At 45.9% G+C, this 26,868-nt stretch overlaps 1 protein-coding gene across 2 annotated transcripts in view; it reads left to right on the top strand.

The window, feature by feature from the left end:
* LOC111139338 (Rac/Cdc42 guanine nucleotide exchange factor 6) overlaps positions 1–26,868 on the top strand; it is a 100,673-nt gene that overhangs the window by 28,137 nt on the left and 45,668 nt on the right. For both annotated transcript variants that reach the window (XM_022491605.1, XM_022491606.1), the window contains 4 exons: positions 4,568–4,652; positions 6,826–6,950; positions 8,117–8,318; positions 18,820–18,890. In XM_022491605.1, the coding sequence (XP_022347313.1) occupies positions 4,568–4,652; positions 6,826–6,950; positions 8,117–8,318; positions 18,820–18,890 (483 nt within the window). The remainder of the gene's footprint in view (positions 1–4,567; positions 4,653–6,825; positions 6,951–8,116; positions 8,319–18,819; positions 18,891–26,868) is intronic.

Below are 26,868 nucleotides of genomic sequence, written 5' to 3' on the forward strand. Positions count from 1 at the left end.
CCTGAGCTACAGGCATGATTCGGTGCTGACGTCGTGACCGCTGTCAGTGGGAGTTGTGTGGAAGTATCCCTGGTGTGGTCACAGAGCCACCTGGTGACGTGTGACTAAGCAGCTCCGAATGGCTTGCTCTGGTGCCCTGTGTAATGACATTTCCTCCAAAGTTCAGGGGTTAACAGCGGCAGCATGCTCAGCTGGGGGAATTGGAGAATGTGACTCAAGACGGGCTAAGTGAATTTGAGATTTTATTTAGCAGGAACAAGGGAGATGTGGAATGTTCTTAAAACATTTGAAATCTGGGTTTTTTGTTTTTTTTTTTAAGGGCCTGAAGCAGAGGCTAGATCCATGGCGTTCCAGTGCTAACAGTTGAGTGATGGAGCCTACTGTGATCACCCCAAACCCTAAATTAATTTTAACTGGAAGTCAACTGAATGGTCCCAAAGCCCCATGACATTAGAGACGTTCCCCCTGTTCTGAACGAGTATGCGGTGTGGCTTCTTCCCCGAACACGGATGTGGCCGGGGCCGCCACCAGTTATCTCAGGTGGTGAGAGCAGGGTGCTGGGGAGCAGTTTAGCGTGGCCCTGGAAGCACGGGCCGGACCCCCACGCGGCCGACCCCTCGCCAGGTGGAACCGGCAGCTCAGCGCAGCCCTGTCCCACTTCCGGCATGGTGGAGATCGGAAATGTTAAAATGTTCGGAAACATTTAAAGATTAAATGTCTTGCAGGGGGCCTGGGTAGTGGAGTCAGTTAGGCGCCCGACTTTTGGTTTTGGCTTGGGTTGTGATCCCAGGGTTGTGCGATTGAGCCCTGCGTTGGGCTCTGCACTGAGCAAAGAGTCCACTGGAGATTCTCTCTCCCTCTTCCTTTGCCCGCCCCCCTCCAAGGGACACACTTTCTCTGTCTCTCTCAAATAAATAAAATCTCTTAAAATTCTATTTTTAAAAAGATTTTATTTATTGGGGGAGGAGAGAAAGAGTGAGAAAAAGAGAGAGGGACAGCATGAGCAGAGAGAGGGAGAAGCAGAGTCCCTGCTGAGCAGGGAGCCCGATGCGGAGCTCCATCCCAGGACCCTGAGATCATGACCTGAGCTGAAGGCAGAGGCTTTAACCCACTGAGCCACCCAGGCGCCCTAAATAAAATCTTTAACCAAAATAAAATGTCTTGTCTGAGTTCAACTGCTGATGTAGAATTGGACCTTAGGTAATCTTAGGTAAATTGGCCAGAAGTCTCACTGATAACATCAACAGTTAACTCATATTTTGCACATTATATGTATTATATACTGCATTCTTACAATGAAGTAAGCTAGAGAAGAAAACGTTATTAAGAACTCATAAGGAAGAGAAAAATACATGTATAGTACTGTGTTGTGTTTATTGAAAAAAACCCCACGTGTCAGTGGACCTGCGCAGTTCAAACCCGCGTTGTTCAAGGGTTAACAGTACTTAAAAAGAAAAAAAACAAAACCCATCTTTCATGAAGTTTCATCTCTGTCTTTGCTGCTGCTTACCCAGAGTAGAGTAATGTTTGTTGTTGATATCCTTTTTTTTTTTTTAAGATTTTATTCACTCATTTGACAGAGAGAGATCACAAGTAGGTGGAGTGGCAGGCAGAGAGAGAGGGGGAAGCAGACTCCCCGCTGAGCAGAGAGCCCAAAGTGGGGCTCGATTCCAGGATCCTGAGATCATGACCCGAGCTGAAGGCAGAGGCTTAACCCACTGAGCCACCCAGGCGCCCTGTTGTTGATATCCTTGAACCCTGCCTCATCCCATTGTGGGAGCGGGACCTTAAAAGCATCTAGCAGTATAGCCTGAGAGGCAACCCTTTCTTTCTTGTCTGCATCACAGTTGTGGTCAATGGAGGGAGGGAATCCTGCTGTTCATCTGACCTTGGCAGATCCAACTGGAAACTAACCAGCTAATTTCTGGACCCAAATGGTAGAGAGAAAGTTCAGCTCATCTGGGACTCCGCTTCCTGCCATACTAAGCAGGCTAGTGAGGCTTGCACAGAGTGGCAGAAGATGAAAAAGCACAGGCGGGGTAAATATGCAAATTTGCATTTCCTTTAACAAGCCCCAGTGCTTTGCAGATAGAAATGGGGAATTGCTTCTCCATTTTGTATGTATAAATGGTTGGGATTTGCCCAAGGCAAATGGCCTCTCCCACAGCCTACTTCTCCTTGTTCTCCCCATGCCCACTCCACGTTGGACAATTCTGCTTTTTCCCAGCTGGGATACGATGTTCACTACCATGCAGTTTGAGGTTTGGAAGGGTGTGGTACTGTGGACGGGGTTGCCGGTTATATTTGCTTTTTCCACCACTCTTAGGCTTTGCTTTCTGTACTCCGCCCTAGAGGCCTCTTCCAGCTCCTTCTGGTGTAGCTCCTTGTGCTTTTAGCGAGAAGAACAGTGTCCCTGGGTAAAGTCAAGTGTATCGGGCTTTTCCAAAAAGGAAGCGCCGTATGTCGCGGCAGCGCCCCTCGAGCAGATGCAGTGGCTGACTCTTGCTGATGATGTACGTTTCATTTTCTGATCAGGTGATTTGTCCTAATTCCAGCCAAGTGCCCGTGCGAGTGAATAACGCCAGTGTTGCCACGTACGGGCAGTCAGTCAGCCTGGAGAGGGAGCAACAGAAAAAGAAAGGGGCAGTTTTTTATCACTGCTTTCGCTCTCCTGCCTTATTCTGCTGATATTTATTTCTGCTTCTTATTTCGGACTCTCCCCATGTCCACGTGCACACACATATTCGTGCTCCCATTAAGAATGACGGGCTAAAAATGAATGAACATTTTGCTTTGTTAGCATTTCGGTGTGCATGGCATTAACACTTCCCCACCGATGGGCCCTAAGGGAAGTTCAGCGAACCTGGAATCCTCTGGGATACTAGGTTCTTTCTCCAGGGTCTGTCATATCTTGTTCACCCAGACTTTGGCATCCTGAAACAGAATGCCTAATTATTCCTGGACAACGTTGAAGTTTATATTGGACTGTAGTGTCATTTGACTTTTGACTCTTGAGTAGATTAGTGTGTCATTTTTGTTTTTAGTTTTTTTCCAAAGATTGATCGATCAATTGATTTGAGAGAGGGAGAGCACGCGAGCGTGCATGTGAGTTGGCGGACGGGCAGAGGGAGAGAGAGAGAGAGAAAATCACACGATTCTGAGATCATCACCTGAGCCCAAATCAAGAGGCGCCCCTAGTGTGTCATTTTTAGATGTGACTGGGCTCTTCGGTCGTATTGTTTTGACTGCAGAACATTCGTTGATTAAATGAATAGCACAGTCATGAATCCCGGAATAGGCAGACTTGTCTAGGCTCATATTTGCATATAGTATCTAGGTTGATACTCCTTCCCAATTTGAAAAAAAATGGCTGCTATATATTTTTGTTCTAGAGACAGAGTTTAGGTCTTGAAGAATATGGACACAAAGAAGAGAAAATTTTGCCTTGACGTTGTCCCAGAAAACACACAGATTAGGAATTATGGGCCCATTACCAGTCTTGTCCCACACGAAGAGGCACATTTTATTCCCATCACTGCATCTGGGAAAAGAAGATTCAGACTTCTAGACCTCCTGGAATGAAACGTTTTTAGAAGGTGCATTTCCATCCAGGATGTGGGTTTCCCATAGATAAGTATATCTACGTCATTGGTTCGCAAATTCATGGATTGTGCCTATGTTCGAGGATGCTTCTAGTTTCAAATACATGTATATGAGACTAGAAGAATTATCCATACATTTTAATACATTGAATACATTTATAAATCAACAATTAATTTGTATTTAAAACAACAGCTGACTGGTGTCTTCACTCGGGACAGTGGCCTATCAGAATGAAGGCAAAGTGAAATGCTGTATTTATTTCCTGTTTTGTTGCTGACAGTAGAGTACTGTTAGGAAGGCCAGAGGTCCCATCTGAAAAAGTCACCTGAGGCCAGGAAGAGCCGGCATAGGTTCAAATCCATGAAGACGGGCTGAGAGGGGCAAAGTCAAACAGCAGAAACCAGGCACCGAGGCTGGGAGCCAAAAGTAGGCCTTGGAAAAGTTTGGGTGGCATGGAGTTGGGATCCCAGGCCATTGGGACCCAGTGGGTGGCAGCGGGGAGGACGGGGAGCAGAGGAACAGGCAGTGTGGACAGTGGTCCTACTGAATCCGGTGATTAAACCGCGCACTTGGAAATATGTCAGAAAGGTTCTGCCCCCTTCTTTGCGGACCATCAGTACGCTGTGTAGGTGACAGGCATGAACTGTAACCCATGCATTCGGGTTTTCTGGAACTGGGCTGAGTATTGACATGCTCAGGTCGGATGAGCGCATGTACTGTGGGTTGTGCTTCTTAGCTCGGCTCTCATTTCCCATCACCGCTGCGCTCTGACTCACCGATGCCCTCCCACATGTCATTAGGTGGCTCAGCTGCTGCTTTCACTTCTCCCAAAGGTGCACAGAGGTTTGGGTCTCAGCTTGTACATTTTTGCCTCCCGAGAGCCAGAGGAAGTGGCCGTTTGCTAGTTTGGTTTGCTGAGATGAATACTTATGGTGTCTGACAGTTTCAATTTCCTTTCTCATAGGTATTCGATCCTGATGACCTTTATTCAGGGGTCAACTTCTCCAAGGTTCTGAGCACACTTTTAGCTGTCAACAAGGCAACAGAAGGTAAGCAGGCTTTGTGATTTATGAGTGGCGCGTGACATGTTTGGATCCACGGGCTTCTCATTCCCCTAGGAGCCAACTGTGGCCAGGACGGTTCGATCGGGGCACATTTTTCCTCTCCTGGCAAATAAATCCCAGTGGGGGTCACATGCCTTAATTGTCCATGGAGTAGGATTTTAACGTGCCTCTCACAGACGTTACTGCAACGCCTTTCATATAAGGATAAGAACCAAGAAGCTATTTTGTTCAAAGCTGTGGAATAAGCCCCTGAGTGAAACAGGACAGAAAAGGAAAAGGAAAAGACAAGTTCTCTTTTTCATAAACTTCACAGAAGGTAGCTGTTACTTCCCTGTCCCCTCACTACTGACATGTTTTTCTCAGATTTTTGTATGTGTTTCTCCATGTAAAGGAAGCCATCAGTAACCTTGCACTGGAAATGAAACCTCAGGTTCCTAGTGAATGAAAAAAATCCTTTTTTTATTGTTATTTAAATGTTTAATAGCCACCACATCGGAGGTACTGAATATAAATCTTAAAGAATGTAAAGAAAACGTGGATATCTTGGAGTATAACTTCACTCCTTCTGCAAGACAGCATCTTCTTACCTACAGCTGGATGGAAATCACCAGAATTAGAATGCGTTGAGACAAAAAAAAATGCATTGAGCCCTTACCATGGGTCTAAAACAATTCTAAGAACCATCGGTGGGCTCATCTTTGAAACAATTCTAGGGGTAGGTATTATTATTAGGTCCATATGACAGATAAGGGAAATCAGGCCCGCAGTAGCCCAGTTAGCAAGTGGCAGAGCCGGGATTCAGACCTGCATCAGATGGAGCCCCGACCCTTAATGCCGGAGCATGGCTCTTGGGGTTCAGACTGTTGGAAAGTCAACAGGCTGTGTGCCCAGCACTGCCAAGCACCACAAAGGAAGTGTAAGATACAGTCCCCGCCCTTGAGAAAATGTCTATTTAGGAAGGCTCCACTTACCCACGTGAGACGATTGGCGAACAAGAGCAGACAATGTAGTCAATGCCAAAGCTATCAAGTAATTACCATTTTAGTGAAAAGAGCTGTATATAATAGCAATAAGTGTAAAAATACTTCTCTGGAGTTGTTCTTTTGCTATTTGGGAAAAAAAATGCTTTTGAGCCATTGCAAGGCGCGTAGCAGAAAGTACAGCTAATTCAAGGAACTATATTTAACACACACGACAAGTACCCAGGGCTGGGCAGGGAGGATCGTGTAATTCTAACATTATGCCATACAAATTATACGTTCTTTTGCCAAACTCTGCTAGCAGGTTTTACAGTCTCTTCCCTTGCCACAGATATTTATAAAATATAAGGAGGTGAAAGTTAAAACATCAAGGAAATTACTTGGATACTGAGCTTGTCGCCTAGGGAATGTTTGGGCTCTAGACTTTTGCAGTTTATGTCTTTTAAAAATAAATGGAGAGGAAAAGAACCCTCATTTGAATTTGTCAAGAAGCTAGCTACTCTCTTTAGCACGCTGTCAGCATACGGAAAACATCCAGCTCAGTGCTGGTCTGATCGAATTTCACGAGGTTTCAAGGAAGGGAAGATTCTTGAATTTGAGTTTTTTAAAGAAGGATCCTCGGTGTCAGGATTGCATCTCTCCCAGATACACGTTCTCTCTCTGATTCTCCTTCTCCTGGGCTCCCACCCCACCGACCCCAGCCCCCAGCCCCAGGCTGGTCACGGACGCCATACATACTGCTGCCTACCAGGACGAGAACCACCCAGTTAAGGGCCAAAACACAAAGAGAGAAGTTTGAAATATTTCAAAGTAATAAGAGCCACAAACAGCTGTTTGGTACCCAATATAGTTCTGCCTTGGATAACAGGGCGTACTGTTGCCACTGGTTCAAGAGGGGCCAGTGGTAGGGAAATGGGTTAAGCGAAAATGTGGCTTTGTCGTTGTTTTTCATTCTACTGGACAGCGATGGCCAGTAAGGTTACGCAGGAGGAAGCTGGCCGCCGGCATGGAGGGGGCGGGTGGTGCGGAACGAAATGCACTTGGCATGTCCCTAGCCGCAACCGTGAGGAGGACGGCCCCGGGAGCCTTTGATGATGTCCCGGGAAAGACGGCGTGCTCTGTAGCTGTGTTTCGGACAGGAGCAGTTCGCTTTATCTTGCCTTTTCTTCTTTTCACAGATCAGCTCTCAGAAAGACCATGTGGACGTTCCTCTTCTCTTAGTGCTGCTAATAGTTCTCAGACGAACCCGCAGGGAGCGGTGGTTAGCGCACCTCCAGGCCTGCAAAGGCAGTCCAAGGCAGTGGTAAGTGCAGAACCCAATTCCCCTTGCTCATTCTAAGATCCGTCAGATGAGATCCCCTGGCCCGGTTTCAGCTGCCTCGGTGGTGAGACAGCTGGCCTCTGTGTTGGGGCCTTGCCCCCAGAACGACTCTGGAACCCGGTTCCCAGTTCAGGCCTGTGGGCCAGAGGGTCCGAAACTCGGGAGTTGAAGCCCCGGAGTTCTTCCCCTTCCTCGAGCCGAGTGAATCCTTTCCTGCAGAAGGCTCTGCAAATGGAAGTCACTAGAACTACCTCCTCGTCTCTTACTTGCTCTCATCATCCTGATCATCATTTTAGTTTTTCTCTTTGCGTTTCTGGGGGGCCTGTGTGGAGCTCCCGCATTGGCTGTACCCCGTTGACTTTGCATTTGGTCTTAATGGGAGCGTTTATCAGGGAGGAACTGCCTGTCTTCTGTTCGTTAGAGACTTTGTTCCCTGTCAGAAGCCACCCACTTGCTCTAAGCCATCAAGAGCTCTTGCTTCCAAAGCACTTTAACTACTTCCAAAGCGCTTAACCTTTTGAGATCACGATCCCTTTGAGGAGCCGATGAACACGACGGTTCCACAGCCCTGGGACCCTCTCAGATTGTGTGCAGAATCTCCTGCCTGTGAACTTCCGGGGGTGTGTTTTGGGTAAAGGTCCCTTGTGCTCATCAGCTTCTCGAAGGCGCCCATGACAGCTTGACGACTTCCCACTCAGGTAACGAGGGGGTATTTGGTGTTTGCCAATGACTAAATCTTAGCCAATTTAAGATATTCTTAGCAATGGGGAGGTGGGTGGCAGATTTTATGGGTAGATTAGTACCTAATCTTGGCTGTGTAATTGTGTAAGACCGTGTCTGTGCGTTGGGTAGAGGCGGCTCATTTAAATAAGTACCTTCAGATAATTGGCGAGGGAGAGGGAGATGAGAGCTGTGACACCCCTTCAAAATACACATTCTCACGAATGCAGAAGGTTACATGCTCTTTGGAGGGGCTTACTAACCTCGCCCCCCCCCCTCCAGCCACTCCCACCCCATCCCACTCCTCAGCTAAAAACTCAAAACTGAGGGAGACCAGGGGTTTCACTTTACTGGCCTCCATTCATTTAATTTTTGCCCCTGCCCCATTTAGGGGGCTGCTTAATCTGGTGTGGCTTTTGTTTCTCTAGGAGATGACGGAAAATGGAAGCCATCAGTTGATAGTAAAGGCAAGATTCAACTTTAAGCAGACAAATGAAGATGAGCTGTCGGTTTGTAAAGGGGACATCATTTATGTCACCAGAGTTGAAGAAGGAGGCTGGTGGGAAGGCACATTAAATGGCAGAACAGGCTGGTTCCCTAGTAATTATGTCCGAGAAATTAAATCCAGTGGTAAGTAGATCTTTTAAAAGCCTGTTTGAGTGTGACTCTTGTACTTTCTTATGTTCCTACTGTGATGCTGGTCGTTTTACTGGGTTCCCAGAAACTATTTGTACTTGCGCGTGCGTGCCAATAATAAGGGTGGAAGAGAACTGGGGGAGAAAAATCTGTGATTAGATATGTTGAAATAGTGTTGTATTTAGATTACATCAAGGCAGCAAAAACCTAAAAAAGCCAAAGAATTCAAAGCTCAGACAACTGTTCTACCTTAACTATGTCCCCTTCTGTTTACTAATTCTAGCCTGTGAAAGACAGTGCACAGTCCTTCCTGGGGCTCCAAGACTCACCATGGTAGAACACAATAATAAGAGAGGCCACGTGCTAACTTCCTTTTTTTAGCCCTAAGCTCTTTAAGCAGACCTAAGTCTAAATGCCTCCGGGATGTGTTCGAGAAATAACAATAGTAGGACTGCAAGCTGTCTGGCTGCTTTTATTCTGAAGAAGATTTTCCTTAACTCGTTGGGAACTGCTAACTGCTTATCCTTTTTCATAATAATATCCAGAGAATGCAATCTAATAATTCTTTAGTAGTCCTTCTAGAATTTTCTTAGGTAACCTCCTTGCTTTTTTATTATTTAAGAAAGTAGGCCCTGCCTATATTACCAAAGACCCCTGATGCATGAAGATATACACAATGCAGATAACATAGTGTTCACTTATTCACGTTATTATATCTCTTTACTTCCCCAAAATATTCACCCAAGGGCTCCTTTGAGTGGTTAGCTCCTCAGTGCATTTTTCCTTTCCTAGATGTCTTTATTGTTTTCTTAATGCCTCAAAATTAATACTATTAACGACTGTAATTATAGGCTCATTGTAAATGAATTAAAACATTACAGAGATATATAATGTAGATAATATGAATCTTCTTTGCACCCTCCCCCAGATAACCACTGTTTGGAGTTTTTTTTTTTTTTTAAAGAATTTATTATTTGACAGAGAGAGACACAGCGAGAGAGGCAACACAATCAGGGGGAGCGGGAGAAGGAGAAGCAGGCTTCCTGCTGAGCAGGGAGCCAGAGCCCGAGGCAGGGCTCCATCCCAGGACCCTGGGATCATGACCTGAGCCAAAGGCAGCCGCCTAACTACTGAGCCACCCAGGCGCCCCTGTTTGGAGTTTTTTTCCCCTAAAGCATTTAAGAGAAAGTTTAGTTTGCATACTTTCTGTATTGTGTGTTCATTTAAGAGTGGCAGGGGTCGGGGAGAGGGCATCTCTTTTAATGGAATAAATGTTTACTAACAGATTTATAATTACATGTGTAGGTGTAGACTTCTTAGCATTTATTTATTTATTTACTTATTTATTTATTTTTTAAAGATTTTATTTATTTATTTGACAGAGAGAAAGATCACAAGTAGGCAGAGAGGCAGGTAGAGAGAGAAGGGGAAGCAGGCTCCCTGCTGAGCAGAGAGCCTGATGCAGGGCTCGATCCTAGGATCCTGGGATCATGACCTGAGCCGAAGGCAGAGGCTTAACCCACTGAGCCACCCAGGCGCCCCTATTTATTTATTTATTTATTTATTTATTTATTTGACAGACAGAGAGATCACAAGTAGGCAGAGAGGCAGGCAAAGAGAGAGGGAGAGAAGCAGGCTCCCTGCCGAGCAGAGAGCCTGATGCGGGGCTTGATTCCAGGACCCTGAGATCATGACCTGAGCCGAAGGCAAAGGCTTAACCCACTGAGCCACCCAGGCTCCCCTTCTTAGCACTTTTTAAAGATTTTATTTTTGAGTAATGTCTGCACCCAACATGGGGCTTGAACTCACAACCCCGAGATCAAGAGTCACAGGCTCTACTGGCTGAGCCCGCCGGGCGCCCCTTATCACTTTTCATTACTGGGAATCACGACGTTTCTCCTGAGCCCTGAAATATTTTTCCGCGCCTTGCTTGGAATTTCCTTGGTTTTGATGATCCTTGCAGCTGATTCTTACCCCTTGCTACAGCTTTCAGTTACTGTGAGCTGGTGGTCAGGGTCTCTAACTTTCCAGATTCGCACTAGCTTTGTTCCTTCATTCCGTGTCTTTATCTGCAAAATTAAAAGCCACAGCACTTGCTGCCTTGCCTGGGAATCCCAAGCATTGTTGGGAGGACACGGGAAGTGGACAGCCAGCATGCCTTCACTGTCATGTCCCTCACTGACATGCCTCGTAGCACAGTCTGGCTGTTGGTCCTGGGCTTTGGACCCTTCCCTTCAAGTTTCTCGTAGATTCTCTTTGGTTTGGAGCTCAGTTAAAGACTCCCATGACAAGCTCTGGCTCTGATCTGAGCACCTAGGTAACCCTCAGAAGCATCTTACCCACCCGTCAAGGATAGGTCTGGACAGCAGGGGCCAGCAAGCCTGCTAGTTAAATGAGACCTCACGTAAACTCAGCAACCAGAGTGATTCTTTCAAAACAGAACTTGGGTGATGGCTCCCCATCTGAAAAAGAGTAGAAGCCAAGGTCATCTCACTACTCTGCGAGGTCCTCCAGGATTTGGCTTGCTGGCGCCCCTCTGCCGTCCTCTCTGACCTTTCTCCCCCTCACTCTACTTCAGCCACACGGACACCTGTGTCACTGGCTGTGCCTCTGCCCGGGACTCTCTCCCCAGATCTGCATGACGGGTTCCCGCACCTCCTTTAGGTCTTTGCTTACTTGTCTGCTTCACATAAGGGCTTTCCCTGGTCACCCGAGGAAACGGAACCTGATCCGCATGGCCCCGCTCCCGTCCCCTGCTCTGCTTTTTGGTTTACCGTTTCTGTCTAATGTGGTATACATGTGCTGATTTACCTCATTCTCTGCCTGTATCTTATCATTACGTGCCATGAGGACAGAGGTGTTCTGTTTTGTTTAGGCTCAGGAAATCTCTGTGAAATGAATGATTTTGTGGGGCAGGTCATTACGTTATATTTGGCTTGGTCACTGAGGGTCAGATACTGGGTAGCCACGGTGCTGTAATGGTCTGTCCTCATGGACCCTGCGTCCAAGGACCTGACAGTCTAGCGGTTAAGCTAAGTGTGGATGTAACCAGCTGGAACAGGATGGCACAAGATAGGTAACACAGGCAAAGCTCTGAGTCTAGGTAAGGTGCTGTTAGAGCAGTAAAGAAATGACTCCGTTAACAATAACCTGGGGGCGGGAGAGGGGGTAGCCCTTAAATTGGGTCTTGAAGGATGCAGAGAAGCTTCTGCAGGTAAAAGGCTGGAGGGCGTTTGTAAGTTAAGGAATGGAAGTCAGAGGGCACGGGGTGGGTGGTGGGGTGACTGGGGTTGAGGGAAGGCAAGTCGAGAGAGTGGAGCCCTGGCCGGAGCCACATGAAGAAGGGTGTCAGCGAAAGGCAGGGGATCGCGTGTGGTTCCAGGGGCTCGATGGCGGAGAAGAGCTGAGGGTACTCACCGAGGGTGTGGGGAAGCCAGCAGAGGCTCTCGCTGAGAGCGAGGCAGTCCAGGTAGTGGTATGGGCCACTTTCGCGATAGTGGAGCGGAAGAAGTGGGTGGCTGCAGTAGACACTGTTAAAATCCAATCAAGAAAATTCGCTGATGACTTGTTATGAGCGAAAGGGAAGAGGTGAGGGTAACTCCAAGTCTAGGGGGTCCAGCTTGAGGGTGAGCTCTTTAAGGACATGTGGCGCTCCTTGCCACGACGGGCTGTCAGGCAGAGAAATGAGACATGAGTTTTGCCCTTGCATTCCTAGTCTAGTGTGGGGGGGCGAGATCTCCTTGAATGTAGTAGGATAAGCTCGGTGATAGCGTTAAATGCAGGGCACTGTGGAGAGTGGTGAGCTGAAGAGGGGGTGCCTGACTCACAGGACGTGCCAGGCGATGGGGTCTTACGCATCTTTGTCAGGAGATGGTTGACTTGTGCTGAACTCCCATTAATAGAGAGGAGAGGATGAGGAGGGTGTGTGTGTGTGTGTGTGTGTGTGTGTGTGTGTGTGTGTGTTGGGTGGGTGGTCAGCACCGAAGAGGAAGACTTGCTTTGGACGTGGGGAGTGGAGGTGCCAGAGAGTCGTAGTTTGGATGATTTCCAGCAGGTAGTTGTCCTTACAGATGTAGGGTCCGGGGGAGAGCGAAAGGCTAGAGTTGAAACCGACAAAAAGTGATGATGAGGTGGAAACTCCGGAGCAGATCGTCAGTGGACCGGGAGTGCGCTGTGCGTGGCGAGATCGGAAGAAGCTTCACGGAGGAGGCGGGCTTTGAGCTGAGCGCTCAAGGACATGAAGGCTATGGGTAGGCGCTGATGAAAGGAGAGGACAAGCCAAGTCACAGTGATTGGTGGGGATGGGACAAAGGCCACACAAGTTCGATGCCATGCTGTTTCATGCTTGGTCTGGAAAATACCTGTCAATTTTTTCATTTCTTTCCACGAAGCTCATACTGATGTATAAGCTGAGGAAAGGAGGTTTGTCTTTAAGGAGTTTTTTAAAAAAATGATTCATAGATGAAATGCATCTCTCCTAGAAACGAAACTGTCCATTTCGAGTTTTAAACCTGGCAGCCACACAACCTTGCAGGTCATCGATGAAGCTGAATCAGGCATGGAACTAAAGGACTCCCGTGATCTCTGTCTACTTACGATTGGGTCAGACGTGTAACACTGAGGTCACTCAAATCAACTGTAATTGTGACCGACTCATTCATGGTAGCCTTGGGTGCCTCCCGCTCATTTAGGGCGACTTTGCCCATTCCTTTGTGTTGTCTTAAAAACAAAAGCAACCAACCCTAGCTCTGGGCAAACACTGGCCCTGCAGATTGCTGGGCTGTGGGAGTGCTGTGCACAGTTTCCTTCCCTTGAGCCTGTCGCCTGACAAGAGCACTTTGTGCTCTGGTAAATGCCCTCGGGGAGTGGCATTTTAAGTTTTAGATTCCGCTGTAGCTTTTGTCTAGGAGGTAATTATGGCCAAAGCCCTGGGGGCAGCTTCTTCCCTCTGTTCAGGACGAGGCTGGTTTCAGAAGTCTCGTGGAGCCACCAATCTCCTACTGTAGAAAGTTCAGAAATAGCATATTTGAGTATGTCACGCACGCACATGTGTAACTCCTTTCAACGTGAGCTTGAGGCTGAGGGTAGCGTAGGCTTTTGTGACCATGAGGGTAAAAGCCTCCCACCAAGGATGGTGGAACCTGGATGGTGGTGACGTTATGAAGCCGTCGTTCCCAGTCCTGCTTGCGTACCTCTCGATTTCTTGTTACATGAGAAGAATAAACCCTAATGTGAACAAAAGTATTTTTTTCTGAAAGATTTTGTTTCATGAAAAATACATGTATGAATAAATTAGTCATGATATAAGCTACAGAAGCTTTCTTAAGGGCCTTTGCTCCTCCGTGTGGGTCAGATACGTTATAAATAAGAAAATTAGCCACTGATACAATTTTCAGTCCTTTACTTAAAAATCAGCGGTGAGGGCGCCTGGGTGGCTCGGTGGGTTAAGCCTCTGCCTTCAGCTCGGGTCGTGATCTCAGGGTCCTGGGATCGAGTCCCGCATCAGGGTCTCTGCTTGGCAGGGAGCCTGCTTCCTCCTCTCTCTGCCTGCTTCTCTGCCTACTTGTGATCTCTCTCTGTCAAATAAATAAATAAATTCTTTAAAAAAAAATCAGCGGTGACCTATAAAGTAACATGTTATTTATACCTTAGAGAAATTTCTGCCAATGCATCAGGAACATGGTGACTTTTCTCTCTTTTTCATTTTTGTTTTTGTTACTTAGGGAAGAGCTAAGGGTTCTTTCTGTTAACTTGGCATTAAAATTTTCCTGGCAGAGTTTCCATGCCAAGGAAGCATTGAAGCAAGTATGATCAGAACAGATATTTTAGGCAAATTCTGTCTTCTGCCACTGGTTCAGCGAAAGGGTCATTAAATCCTTCTTCTAAAACTACTTATTACCAGGTAAATATAGATATCAAATGTGGAGATTAGGTAGCATTCTAATTAAATTTGTATTAAGGCAGATTAAGAAATGGCTCTTCCTACTGATTATAAACCAAAACTAGGATTGAGCTTTATATTTAGATTTCCTGTTGTAGTCCCCTGGGTATATCCCATGGATGTTTTGTATCCAGAGAAACTAGTTGTCACTAGATGTCTTTTTGTCCATTGTCCACCACAGGCAGTAGGATTGGGTGCACCAGCAAGGGAGGGGAAGGAACCCGAGGTTAGTTGGAAAGGGATCTTTATATCAGGATTAGGAGGGTTTCTTAGGGCTCTGTCTGTGTGATTTGCTGCTGTTCGAGTTCTCATATGCCGGATAACCCATTTGAATTCTTCTCTACGCTGAGTGGTATCAGTGACGGGATTGGATTGAGGAAGAGCGGTGAGAGAGACCACCTTGCCTTGTTCCTGACCTTAATGGCGAATGCTTGGCCTTCCGTCTTGCGCCATTTCTCTTAAATGCTAGTAATGGGTTTGGGGTAGATGTTCTTTATTGACTTGAAGGCGTTCCACTTCATTCCTGTTTTGGGGGACTCGGGGACGTGGGAGTTTTGTTCCCCTTGAATGAGTGTTGAGTTTTGTCAAGTGCTTTTTCCACATTGATTGATATTATTACCATGGGATGTTTCTTTTTAGAGTATTGATATTGTGGGTCACGTTGATTGATTTTTGAATATATAGCCAACCTTGCATCCGTGGGATGAGTTCCGTGGTCTACAGTGCTTTAAAAATATTGCTGAATTTTATTTGCTAACATTTTGTTAAGGGTTTCTACATCTATATTCATGAGGGCCATTGGTCTGCAGTTTTCTTTTTTTAGACTCTCTGTCTGGCTTCAGGATCAGTGTGAGAGTGACTTTATAAAATGAGTTGGAAGGTTATCCCTCCTCTCATTTTCTCTAAGACATCATGAAGAATTGGTATTGCCTCTTCCTGAAACATTTGGTAGCATTCTCCGGTGAAACCATATAGGCCTGAAGAGTTCTTTTTCGTGAGTTTTAAATTTAGAAATTCAATTTCCCTAATAGTTATAAGGCTCCTCAAATTGTCCACTTCCTATTGGGTAAGTCGTGATAGTTCTTGTTTTCTGAAGAGTTGGTCCATTTCACATCTAATTATCGAATGTCTATGTGTAGAGTTGTTCGGAGTATGGCTTTATCATCTTTTTGATATCTCCAGGGGCTGTAGTGATATCCCGTTTGACTCCTGATATTGGTAATTCGTGTCTTCTCTCTCTTTTTTTTCCCCCTCTGTCAGTCTTGCTAGAGGTTAGACAATTTTACTGATCTTACCAAAGCACCAGCTCTGTCTTCTCATCATGTTCGGCCACCCAGGAATCTCCAGACCGGCCACTTCCTTCCTTTCGATTCATGTCTCTCCATTCTACTTGAGATAGTTAACATTTTGTTTCAACTGCCATCACCCATTCCCGTGGCCCTTCCTTCCCTCTTCTGTTTCTTGGCAGGCTCTCCATTACTGTTTACCTTCCTTTTCAGCCTGGCTTTTGGAAGGTGACCACATCTTGCTGGTATCTCCAAAAGGTCTCATTTTTATCAAGACTGGCTTACATCATCGCACAAAGTTTCTGTGTGTTCTAAGTAGAACCATTATCGCTACACTAGAGAAAACTTGCTTGATAAAAAACCCAAAAGAACCCAGTAGCGGTCACTTTGAGTATGTCTAAGAGTACAGCACCATGGTGGACTGGAAGTGCAGTGTCTGGTTCAAGTCCTGGCTCAGCCCCTGACAGTCTCAGATATAGGCATGGTGCCTCCGTGTTGCTCTGCTTTGCCCAGTTAGGCCCCGTGAAGCCACCAGGTAGATCTGAGATCTTGAAATAGCGTAAAGCTCCCAGAAACTGGCTATGCCCCACTTGTCATCACTTGGAAGTGACAAAATTGGCCCAGATTGCTGCCTTTTGGTCTTATTTTCACTCTACCCAGCATGGCCCAGCTGGACGATTCACTGTCACAGGAACAGTCCTTCCTTGAGCATTGCTGTTTCTATAGCTGTGCTTCTGGAATCTTCCCTGCCTGGAAAACTCTTCTACTATTTTCTCTCCTGGTTTGAATTCTCACCACCCTCCAGGACTAGATCAAGTGCCCCCATAAGGTGCCTGGGTGGCTCAGTCAGTTAAGCATCTGTCTTTGGCTCAGGTCATGATCCCAGTGTTCTGGAATCAAGCCCTGCATCAGGCTCCCTACTTAGCGGGGAGTCTGCTTCTTACTTTCCCTCTCTCCCTCCCCCCACATGTGTTCTTTCTCTCACTTGCTCTGTCTCTCTCAGATAAATAAATAAAATCTTTAAAAAAAAGTGCTCCCTGCCTAGCAAAGTCTTCCCTGACCATCCCAGCTCAAACTCATGGTCGCTCTGAAGTCCCATAGGAATCACTGCCAGTGCCATCAACAGAAGCCTTCAATAGCTTTCTGTCTGGACATCATATGGGTCAGGAGTGCAGGCTGTTCTTCAAGCACATACCTGGGCTTCAGTCTTGGCTCTGCCATTCCAAGATATGTGCCCTTGGGCAACTGACTTCATCTCCCTGACCTCAGTGACCTCTTCTGCAAAATGAGATCCTCTCTGCCTGACAGGGCTATTGTGAGAATCAAATAAAATGTCTTAAAAGCTACTAAGTACCAAATAAATATAAAGGATTTTTTAGAAGATTTTATTTATTTATTTGGCACAGAGAGACGCAGAGAGAGAGGGAACACAAGCAGGGAGAGTGGGAGAGGGAGAAGCAGGCTTCCTGCTGAGCAGGGAGCCTGAGTGGGCCTTGATCCCAGGACCCTGGGACCATGACCTGAGCTAAAGGCAGACACTTAACGACTGAGCCACCCAGGCGCCCAAGGATATTTTTAAAAATGAGTATTCAGTTAATTAACATAGAACGTATCATTGGTTTCAGAGGTAGAGGTCATCTTATATAATACCCAGTGTTCATTATATCACATAAAGGATATTTTTAATATAATAATAATTAAAAGCCAAGGATAGATGAGAATATATTCATGAAATAACATTGTGCTAGGCGAATTACAGAGGAGCACTTGGCTGGCTCATTTGGTAGAATGTGCAACTCTTAATCTTGGGATCTTGACTTCAAGACCCACCTTGGGAACAGAGATCACATAAAAAAATTAAAAAAAAAAAGGTTGTTAGGAGAATTACAAAACTGTAAGTAAAATAAAAAAGATCCCTGGGTGTGTGTGTGTGTGTGTATGTGTGTGTGTTCACATACATATATAAAAAGAGTAGGAGGCATATTTTATAATATCACTCTAATGATGGTTAGCTCTGAGTGATGGGCTAATCATTGGTTTTTATTTTCTTTTCTAAAATTTGCATTTTTTAGGGTGGGACTGTAATAGATTTAAAACTAGAAAGCATTTTTCAAAAAGGAAAATCAAGCATGATGATATCTTATCGTTTGGTTATTTATATATACTCTGCCATGCTTCAGAACGAGTTTAAAGCGTCATATAATACAGGAAGATAGAAATGGAACATACAACAAAGTGAGCAAAGGAGAAAATGAGGATAGAATAGGATAGGTCTTGTATTTATCTTAAGTGTTTTTTTAAAGGAAGAATGTATTAAGATGTCTCTTAGTCATGAGTTTGGAAGGTAAGAGTAACTTCGTAAAAGAAAGCATTTTATCGCTGAGTGTCATGATATTAAAATGATACATCAAAGAATCAAGAATTTCCTGCTAGTTTTCAGTGTGTTAGAGATTCTGATTATTATATTTTTGGCACAGTAGAGAGCCCCAACAAAGGATTGTTGCTATTCTCTGTATTATATTATACTCGTATAATAACTTACAAGTTGTAGGGGCTCCTGGGTGGCTCAGTGGGTTAAGCCTCTGCCTTCGGTTCGGGTTATAGTCTCGGGGTCCTGGGATCGAGCCCCACATGGGGCTCTCTGCTCAGCAGGGAGCCTGATTCCCCCCCCACCCGCCTGCCTCTCTGCCTACTTGTGATCTCTCTCTCTCAAATAAATAAAAATCTTTAAAAAAAATAACTTACAAGTTGTAAATATGTATATTTGGTTAGCGTTGGCTTTGCTTATCTGTTTTGAGTAAGTTGAGTGGAGAGACAGACTCCAGTAAATAAACATGGCCAAGTGGAGAGAAATTCTTGCCCTGGCCCTGCCACTCATTAGCTAGGTTTGTTTTTTTTTTTTTTTTTGATATAAATTCCATTAGCTATCATTAGTATTTGATATAATCGATGATTCATCAGTTGCATATACCACCCAGTGCTCATCACACCACGTGCCCTCCCCAATGTCCATCACCCATTACCCACCTCCCCTCCAGCAACCCTCAGTTGTTTCCTGGAGTCAACTCAGGGATTGAGGGGGCCTGGACAAGGTCTAACTTGGACCATCTAGAGTTTAGTCAAGTTAGAGTTTTACTTGTCGAGGAACATACATTTCCACTTATCCTTCCATTCGACAATATTTATAGTAGGTTAGTTGACCGACATTGTAAAAGTGTTCCTCTTAGCCTTCTATGTTATTAACATAATTTAAATGTCTTTTTTGCAGAGAGACCTCTGTCCCCCAAGGCTGTCAAAGGATTTGAAACTACTCCACTTACCAAGAACTATTATACTGTGGTGAGTGTTCAGATCATAACCAAAGAGTTTCTTGCCTGTCTCTATGGAATCTTTTCACTGGCTGAGCCACTGATGTGTTGAGGTGACATGGGAGACTGGGTAAGCTATTGCAAGGGTCTGATGTCTGCTTATAGGCCTCAGACAGATGGCTAGAAGTTTTGCCTTCACTGTACTGTAAGATTCAAAGGTAGTGCAAAGATGGATAGCAAGGTCCATTAAACAGTGCCAAAAGAGAAATCGGTTCACATGGGGGCGTTACAGGGAAATTTGGAAGGTAGATGTAGCCTTACCAGATACTTAGAAGGTGAATTCCCAAGTTCCTCTAAGCAGTAAATTTTAAGTGATTACATACTGTGCTTTTATTTTAGAATCAATCAATGTGTTATGATGTCCTCGGAAATGTTATCAACCTTGTATTCGAGGACAGCCTGAAGGGAAGACTGCCCTTTGGCACAGAGGGAGGAATGGCATGGCTCTGGCTTGAACACAGATATGTCAAAATCTATTAGCTATAAATAGGGCCTGGGCAGGATTCAAAATAAGTTCCCATTTGAAAAAAAAAAATCATGTTATTCTCCTTAATCTCTCTGCTTTCCTTCATGTCTCCTTTCCAGACTTGGCCTAATCACTAATGAAAAGGTCGAGCCATCCTAACCTCTAAGTTTTCCTGTCTGGTAGCTTTGTCATCGTCTGCCAGCTCGGCTGAAATGGTGTCACTTTTCACCCAATGTTGGATGTGCGTTGGGACGGCATCCTCCTTCTCTTTTGCTCATGGATAGTTTTTAAACATCTCTATATGTTTTCAAAAGACAGAATAGCGCTCTTTAGTGAGTTTGCTCCACAATGATGACATGAGCAGTAGTTGGTGTGAAAACCCAGGAAGGAGCTTGCTTCATAGGTGACATGGACAATAATTGTAGGTGACAGTTTTATCACTGTTTTTCTTCTTACATTTCTGAGGTTAAACTATATTACCCAACAGAGCCGGGCTCCCTTCTCCCTTCCTCTGTGACCATTTCTTTTAGTTTCCAGGTGACCTCCAGTGATTTATTTTTTTAAAGATTTTATTTATTTATTTGAGAGAGAGAAAAAGAGAGAGAGAGTGTGAGCCAGAGGGGAGGGGCAGAGGGTGTGGGACAGGGAGAGAATCACAAGCAGAGTCCCCATTGAGCACAGAGCCCAGTGGCGGGCTCCATCCCACGACCCTGCAATCATGACCTGAGCTGAAATCAAGAATCAGAAGCTTAACCACCTGAGCCACCCAGGCGCCCTGCGAGCTCCCCCCCCAGCTCCCGCTGCCCCAATGATTTAATTTTTAAAGAAAGGATGCTGTCCAATATGGTGGATGAAAATATTACCGTAGCTGCTTCTCCCTGCTTTGGAGCTGTCTCTGCCTCTGCTGATTCTACCAATTTAATATTTCAAGTTTTTTATTTAAATTCCAGTTAGTGAACGTACAGTGTATTATTAGTTTCAGATGTACAATTTAGTGAAATCATATGGTATCTGCCTTTCTCTATGTCACCTAACATAATACTCTCTAGCGCCATCCATATTGTGAATGACAAGATTCATTCTTTTTTGTGGCTGATTAATATTCCTCTTGTGCGTGTGCGTGCACGTGTGTGTGTGTGTGTGTCTCAAAAAGTTAAAAATAGAACTACCTTATGACCCAACAGCCACGCTAGTAGGTATTTACCCAAAGAATATGGGAACACTAATTCAGCTTAACCGACTGAGCCACCCAGGTGCCCCTTACCTCTCTGATTTGAATGGGCCTTCTGTAAATCTTATGTACAAATTCTGGATGTCCTGCAGTCTGTATCTCCCACCTCCTGTTGGAGTTCACGTGCATCACTTCTAGGTCCTTACTGCTATAGAAACAATTCTGAAGCGAGCATCGTATACATAGGACTTTGGCAAACTATATCAAGATGTATAGAGTGGATTCCTAGAAGTTAAATTGTCCAAAGGCCTGAGAACCAGGAGAGCCAATAATGGTGTAAGTTCTAGTCCAAGGGTAGGAGAAGACTGATGTTTCAGCTCAAGAAGTCAGGCAGAGAGAACGATTCTCCCCTCCTCTACCTTTTGGTTCTGTTCACGCTCTCAGCAGATTGGATGATGCCCAGCCGCACTGAGGTGGGCCGTCTGTTTTACTCCCTCTCCCAGTTCGAAGGCTCATCTTTTCTGGAAACGCACTCACAGACATACCCAGAAATAATGTTTAAGTTGGGTACCTTGTGATCCAGTGAAGTGACATGTAAAATTAACCATTATGGGGCACCTGGGTAGCTCCTGTGGTTAAGCATCTGCCTTTGGCTCAGGTTGTGATCTCTGGGTCCTGGGATCGAGCCCCATGTCAGATGCCTGGCTCAACGAGGAGTCTTCTTCTCCCTCTGCCTCTCCCCCTCCTGCTCGTGCACGCGCTCTCTCTCTCTATCTCTCTCTCTCGAATAAATTAAAAAAATCTCAAAAAAATAAAATTAAATTAACCATACATCCTATGAACTTGGGCAGGATAAAGACTTCTTGAATTGGCAAGTCTGTGGATATTATCTCCCCCTTTTCAAGTTGCCACGGGATCGTCTGTTGATTTCTGCCCCATTCAGTCCTTGATGCAGTCTGGTGGCACATCAGTGTGTCCGACTGTGGCTGGGCCACTCCTGGCCTGCTGCTCTGAATGGGTATTGAGCTCGTGCTGCCCCTGACCTTGGTTCCTTCCACGTGCTCAAGATACACTGCCATTTGTTGAACTTTTTTCACCATTGCAAAACAGTATCATTTTTCTATTCATTGTGTTTCTGATAATCTTATCGTGCTCCTTACCTTTCGTTGCCCATCATAACTTAAAGTTATGTGCCAGGAAGTATTTAAAAATAAAGCAACGAGAAAGGAAAATGGCAACAGTGTGTGGGGAGGGATGCTCATTTTTTTTTAAAGATTTTATTTATTTATTTGACAGAGATCACAAGTAGGCAGAGAAGCAGGCAGAGAGAGAGGAGGAAGCAGGCTCCCTGCTGAGCAGAGAGCCCTATGCAGGGCTCAATCCCAGGATCCTGGGATCATGACCCGAGCCGAAGGCAGAGGCTTCAACCCACTGAGCCACCCAGGCGCCCTGGGAGGGATGCTCATTAGCTCGGTTTTGGTGATCACTTTGCCATGTGCACCTGTTATCAACCTCCAATATATATACTTTTTATTCGTCAGTTGTACCTCAGTAAAACTGAAAAAATAGAGACCAGAAAAAGGAGTCTAAGTGGCTTCATTATCAGGCTTAATTTTATACACAACCCCTAGGTCTTGGCAGCCACGGCCCCGCTGGGAAGGCAGGACAGACGTGATAGTGTAAGCCACGTGGCAGAGAACGATGGAAAGTTACGAACTGTCCTAAGATGGCTTTCTCAAAATGTGGCTGAGGGATCCCGGCCTCCGAAGCCCCCCGGGAAGCTTGTGCAGCTGTCTGGGCCCCACACCTGACTTGCTATACCTCAGAATCTCTGGCCCCAGATCACAGGAAACCGCATTTTAAACAACACCTTCAGCCCCTTCCTCACCTCCCCCCACCACCCCAGGTGAGTCTGAAGCTCACTAAGCTGCCGATTGGAGAACGAGTAAAGGAAAAGAGTTCAGTGGAAGATGGGCTTCCAGCATGCCAAGACTTAGATAAGCAGAAAGGAGCTGGAAGGGGGTTCGGGCAGGGTGGTGGGGGCACTGTCTGGGCAGCCCCCCGGGCGAGACTTTCTTTTTTCCCTGACTTTCTTCCACTGCATTGTAACTTAAAGAACCTGCATCCGGTAGGAAAGATGGGAAGTGGGTGGCATGTTAGAGCGCAGAAAAATCCCACGAAACATCCTGCAGTTTCTGCTCTCCCCACGCACCTGTTGCTTACTCCATTCTCTCTCTTACTCATCTGTCTGTCCACTTGTCCCCACCCTGAATTTTCTCTCCCTTTCTCTAGTGCTTACCCACCTGCCCCCACTTTTTTAAGGCTTTATTTTATAGAGAAGTTTGGGGTTCACAGCAAAATTGAGTGGAAGGTACAGGGATTTCTCATGTACCGTCCTCCCCAGCCCCTGCCCCAGCCACACTCATGCACAGTCTCGCCTACTATTGGCATCTCCCACCAGAGGAGGGATTGGCGACAACTGAAGAATCGTTATCCTTTAATGTCCATAGTTCACATTAGGGTTCACTGGTGGTGTGGAGTGTCCCCCATATCCCGTGTACTTTTTCACATACCCCCTTTCCTGCCTTACTCATCCGTACACAGTTGAGCCTTGAACAACTCAGGGCTTAGGGGCGCTGACCCCCTTTCGCTGGCGCACCATTGAAAACCCATGTATAGCTTTCAACTCCCCAAGAACTTAATTGATAGCCTGCTGGTCACCAGAAGCCTCGCCGAGAACACGAACAGCTGATAACCACCTATTTTGTATGTCACGTGTGCGATATGCGATGCTCTCACAGTACAGTAAGCTAGAGAAAAGGAAGTTTTTTTTTTTAAGATTTTATTTATTTGTTTCACAGAGAAAGACAGCGAGAGAGGGAACACAAGCAGGGGGAATGGGAGAGGGAGAACCAGGCTTCCCACTGAGCAGGGAGCCCGATGCGGGGCTCGATCCCAGGACCCTGGGATCATGACCTGAGCCAATGGTAGACGCTTAACACCTGAGCCACCCAGGCGCCCTTAGAGAAAAGGAAATGTTATTAAGAAAATCATAATGAGGAAGAAAAAATACCTTTACAGTACTGTACTGTATTTATTGAAAAGAATTCGCATCTAAGTGGACCTGCGAGCTTCCGACCTGTGTGGCTCGAGGGTCAGCTGTTCATCGTCCATCTGAAGGCCGGAGGTAGAGGTGGTGACAGGATTTGCTGAGTCTGCTGAGAGGGAGCTAGTGCTGCTTGGTTCCGGGAAGCCCAGGACCTGGAGGTGTGAAACCAGCCACAGCACTCCAGTGTGAGCGAGGAGGCGCTACTGGCATGTAAGATGGCGCCTTCTTCCGTCCCACAGGGCTTTGTCAACATGACCTCATTTTCACAGGCATCGTAGTTATCTGGGAATTCCTGTAATATGATGCCTTGGCTTCATTTAAGGTTTCCTGAAGCCACTAGAGTCCCCCTTGATCGTGGGACACTTCTCTGTTTTCAGCCTTTGTTTGTGGATTTTCGCCTCTTAAAAGAATTCCTTCATACTTGATGACTCTTTCCTTTTGGAAGAAGGAGTTATAAAAATGAACTCACTCTCAAGCCTTTCCAGGAAGCGTGGGAAATATATTTTACTGGAAAATCAATAGCCCGGGATAGAGGTACAAAAGGCCTCCACCTCTGTGTATGGCTTCTCACCATCTGTCTTACTCTGAATTTGGTCAGAGGTTCATGGAGCAAAAGGATACTCAGTTGTCCTTGGGAAGACAGAGTCAGGGAGGCAAAGGCAGTGTCTGGGTGCAGCCTATTTTAGTAAGTTTGAATGGATTTCATCTCGATCAAACCGTACTGCTCGGAAGCTGGTCGGCTTGCCAAACCCCTTGCCTTCTGACTCACCACTGAGGCCTTCTGTTTGGGAACACACAGCCTCCTCTGTCTGCTTCCCTTTTTATACTTCTACAGGAGATGCCCTGTGGCCTACAAAATAAAGAACCAGTGTGAGAAGTTCATCAGTTGGTCTTTTGAGATTGAGGAGAGCAATAAAGGCCTAAATGAATTTGGGAAAGAATCCCAAGCATCCACCCAGATGAGCATTTCTACTAATCAAATCATAGCAAGGGCAGTGCTGTTTAGTATGTTACCGTTCAAATTCAAATTTTTTTTGTGTGTGTTGCTTAATGAAGGATTCATTGACCACCTTTGTCAGTTTAGTTCTAAAGATTTTATTTATTTATTTGACAGACAGAGATCACAAGTAGGCAGAGAGGCAGGCAGAGAGAGGAGGAAGCAGGCTCCCTGCTGAGCAGAGAGCCCGATGTGGGGCTCGATCCCAGGACCCTGGGATCATGACCTGAGCTGAAGGCAGAGGCTTAACCCACTGAGCCACCCAAGTGCCCCAAGTCAGTTTAGTTCTGTAAGGTCAGCATTCAGCCATCTTCAAAACTCACTGCAGTGTGAGTTAACCGGTTTAGCTCTCTGAACTCACTCACAGGCAGCAGGAGGTGTCTGCGTGCTTAACTCACCTTTGCCTACATGGGTCCCGGGCTAGTGGGTCCAACAAGAACGGGACTCCTGCAAAGTGTGCTGCCTCACCTAGCAAATCAACCCGCTGCAGCAGGACAGTCCATACCCTTCTTGCAAAATCTTACCGAGTTCTTTTTCTTTCCTTTGCAAAATCTTAGTGATCACTTTTTTTTTTTAAAGATTTTTATTTTATTTATTTGACAGACAGAGATCACAAGTAGGCAGAAAGGCAGGCAGAGAGAGAGGAGGAAGCAGGCTCCCCACTGAGCAGAGAGCCCGATGTGGGGCTCGATCCCAGGACCCCGAGATCATGACCTGAGCTGAAGGCAGAGGCTTAACCCACTGAGCCACCCAGGCGCCCCTTAGCGATTACTTTTAAAGGAGCCCCGGATCATAGCATTTTAAAGGAAATGGACATAAGAATGCTGTTTCAGTGGTGAGAGGGAGGTCGGATTAAAGCAGTGTTGTATGGGGACGCCTGGGTGGCTCAGTTGGTTAAGCAGCTGCCTTCGGCTCAGGTCATGATCCCAGCGTCCTGGGATCGAGTCCCACATCAGGCTCCTTGTTCTGTGGGGAGCCTGCTTCTCCCTCTGCCTCTGCCTGCCACTCTGTCTGCCTGTGCTCGCTCTCTCTCTCTCTGACAAATAAATAAATAAAATCTTTAAAAAAAAACAAACCAGTGTTGTTTGTTTTAAAAATCACATTGTATGATGTAAATAATGTCTGACTTTGCTAATTTAAAAACTCCCTTGAGGCAGTGAATGACTGGATCTAGTTTGATTTTTTTTTTTACTTTCTTTTCCTTGTTTCCAGCAGACATTATAATTTGGGTAGGGTGACAGTTAGAGGCAACAGTGCTCAGAAGGAGGGTGAGTTTGTGGGATGGCTGGTTTCCAGACTTGGTCTTTTCAGAAAAATGTGAACAAAGGGAGATGATTAGATGACTTCATTCCTTCCTGAACACGAGCAGGAAGGCAGGCCACCATCCTTTTCCCCGTCCTCAATACAGATACTATAGGCAAATAATGCTGTTAATAAAGCAGTCTGCATATGTTTTACCTCCTCCTTAATAAAAGGCAATACTGCTGCATTCTGGTGCGGTTCTCCCAATTTCTTAGACTATGGAACGAATATCAGTGCTGAGCATGAATGTAGGTGATGAGCTGAGGCATGGCAGTGAGTCGCGGCCCAGCTGGGCAGGGAGCCCTGTGATGGACAGATTCAAGGTTGGAAGGCTGCTCTCCTGGATGAGGACTTGGAGTCCAAGACAAAAACCCGAGGAGGGGCGCCTGAGTGGCTCAGTGGGTTAAAGCCTCTGCCTTCGGCTCAGGTCATGGTCTCTGGGTCCTGGGATCGAGCCCCGCATCAGACTCCCTGCTCAGCAGGGAGCCTGCTTCCCTTCCTCTCTCTCTCCCTGTCTCTCTGCCTACTTGTGATCTCTGTCAAATAAATAAATAAAATCTTTAAGAAAAAAACCTGAGAAGTTTCTATTAATGGATGAGAAATGTGTGCTTTGCCTTTTTAAAAAATAGTTTTACTGACATATAATTCACATACCACATAACTCACCATTTTAAACTGTACAATTCACTGATTTTTCGTAAGTTAACAGAGTTATGTGACAAACACCACAGTCTGGTTTTACAATATTTTTTTAAAGATTTTATTTATTTATTTGGCAGACAGAGGTCACAAGTAGGCAGAGAGGCAGGCAGAGAGAGGAGGAAGCAGGCTCCCTTCCGAGCAGAGAGCCTGATGTGGGGCTCAATCCCAGGACCCGGAGACCATGACCTGAGCCGAAGGCAGA

The sequence above is a fragment of the Enhydra lutris genome, unplaced genomic scaffold (assembly GCF_002288905.1).
Source record: "Enhydra lutris kenyoni isolate GAN:26980312 unplaced genomic scaffold, ASM228890v2 scaffoldscaffold101, whole genome shotgun sequence".
Lineage (NCBI taxonomy): Eukaryota > Metazoa > Chordata > Mammalia > Carnivora > Mustelidae > Enhydra > Enhydra lutris.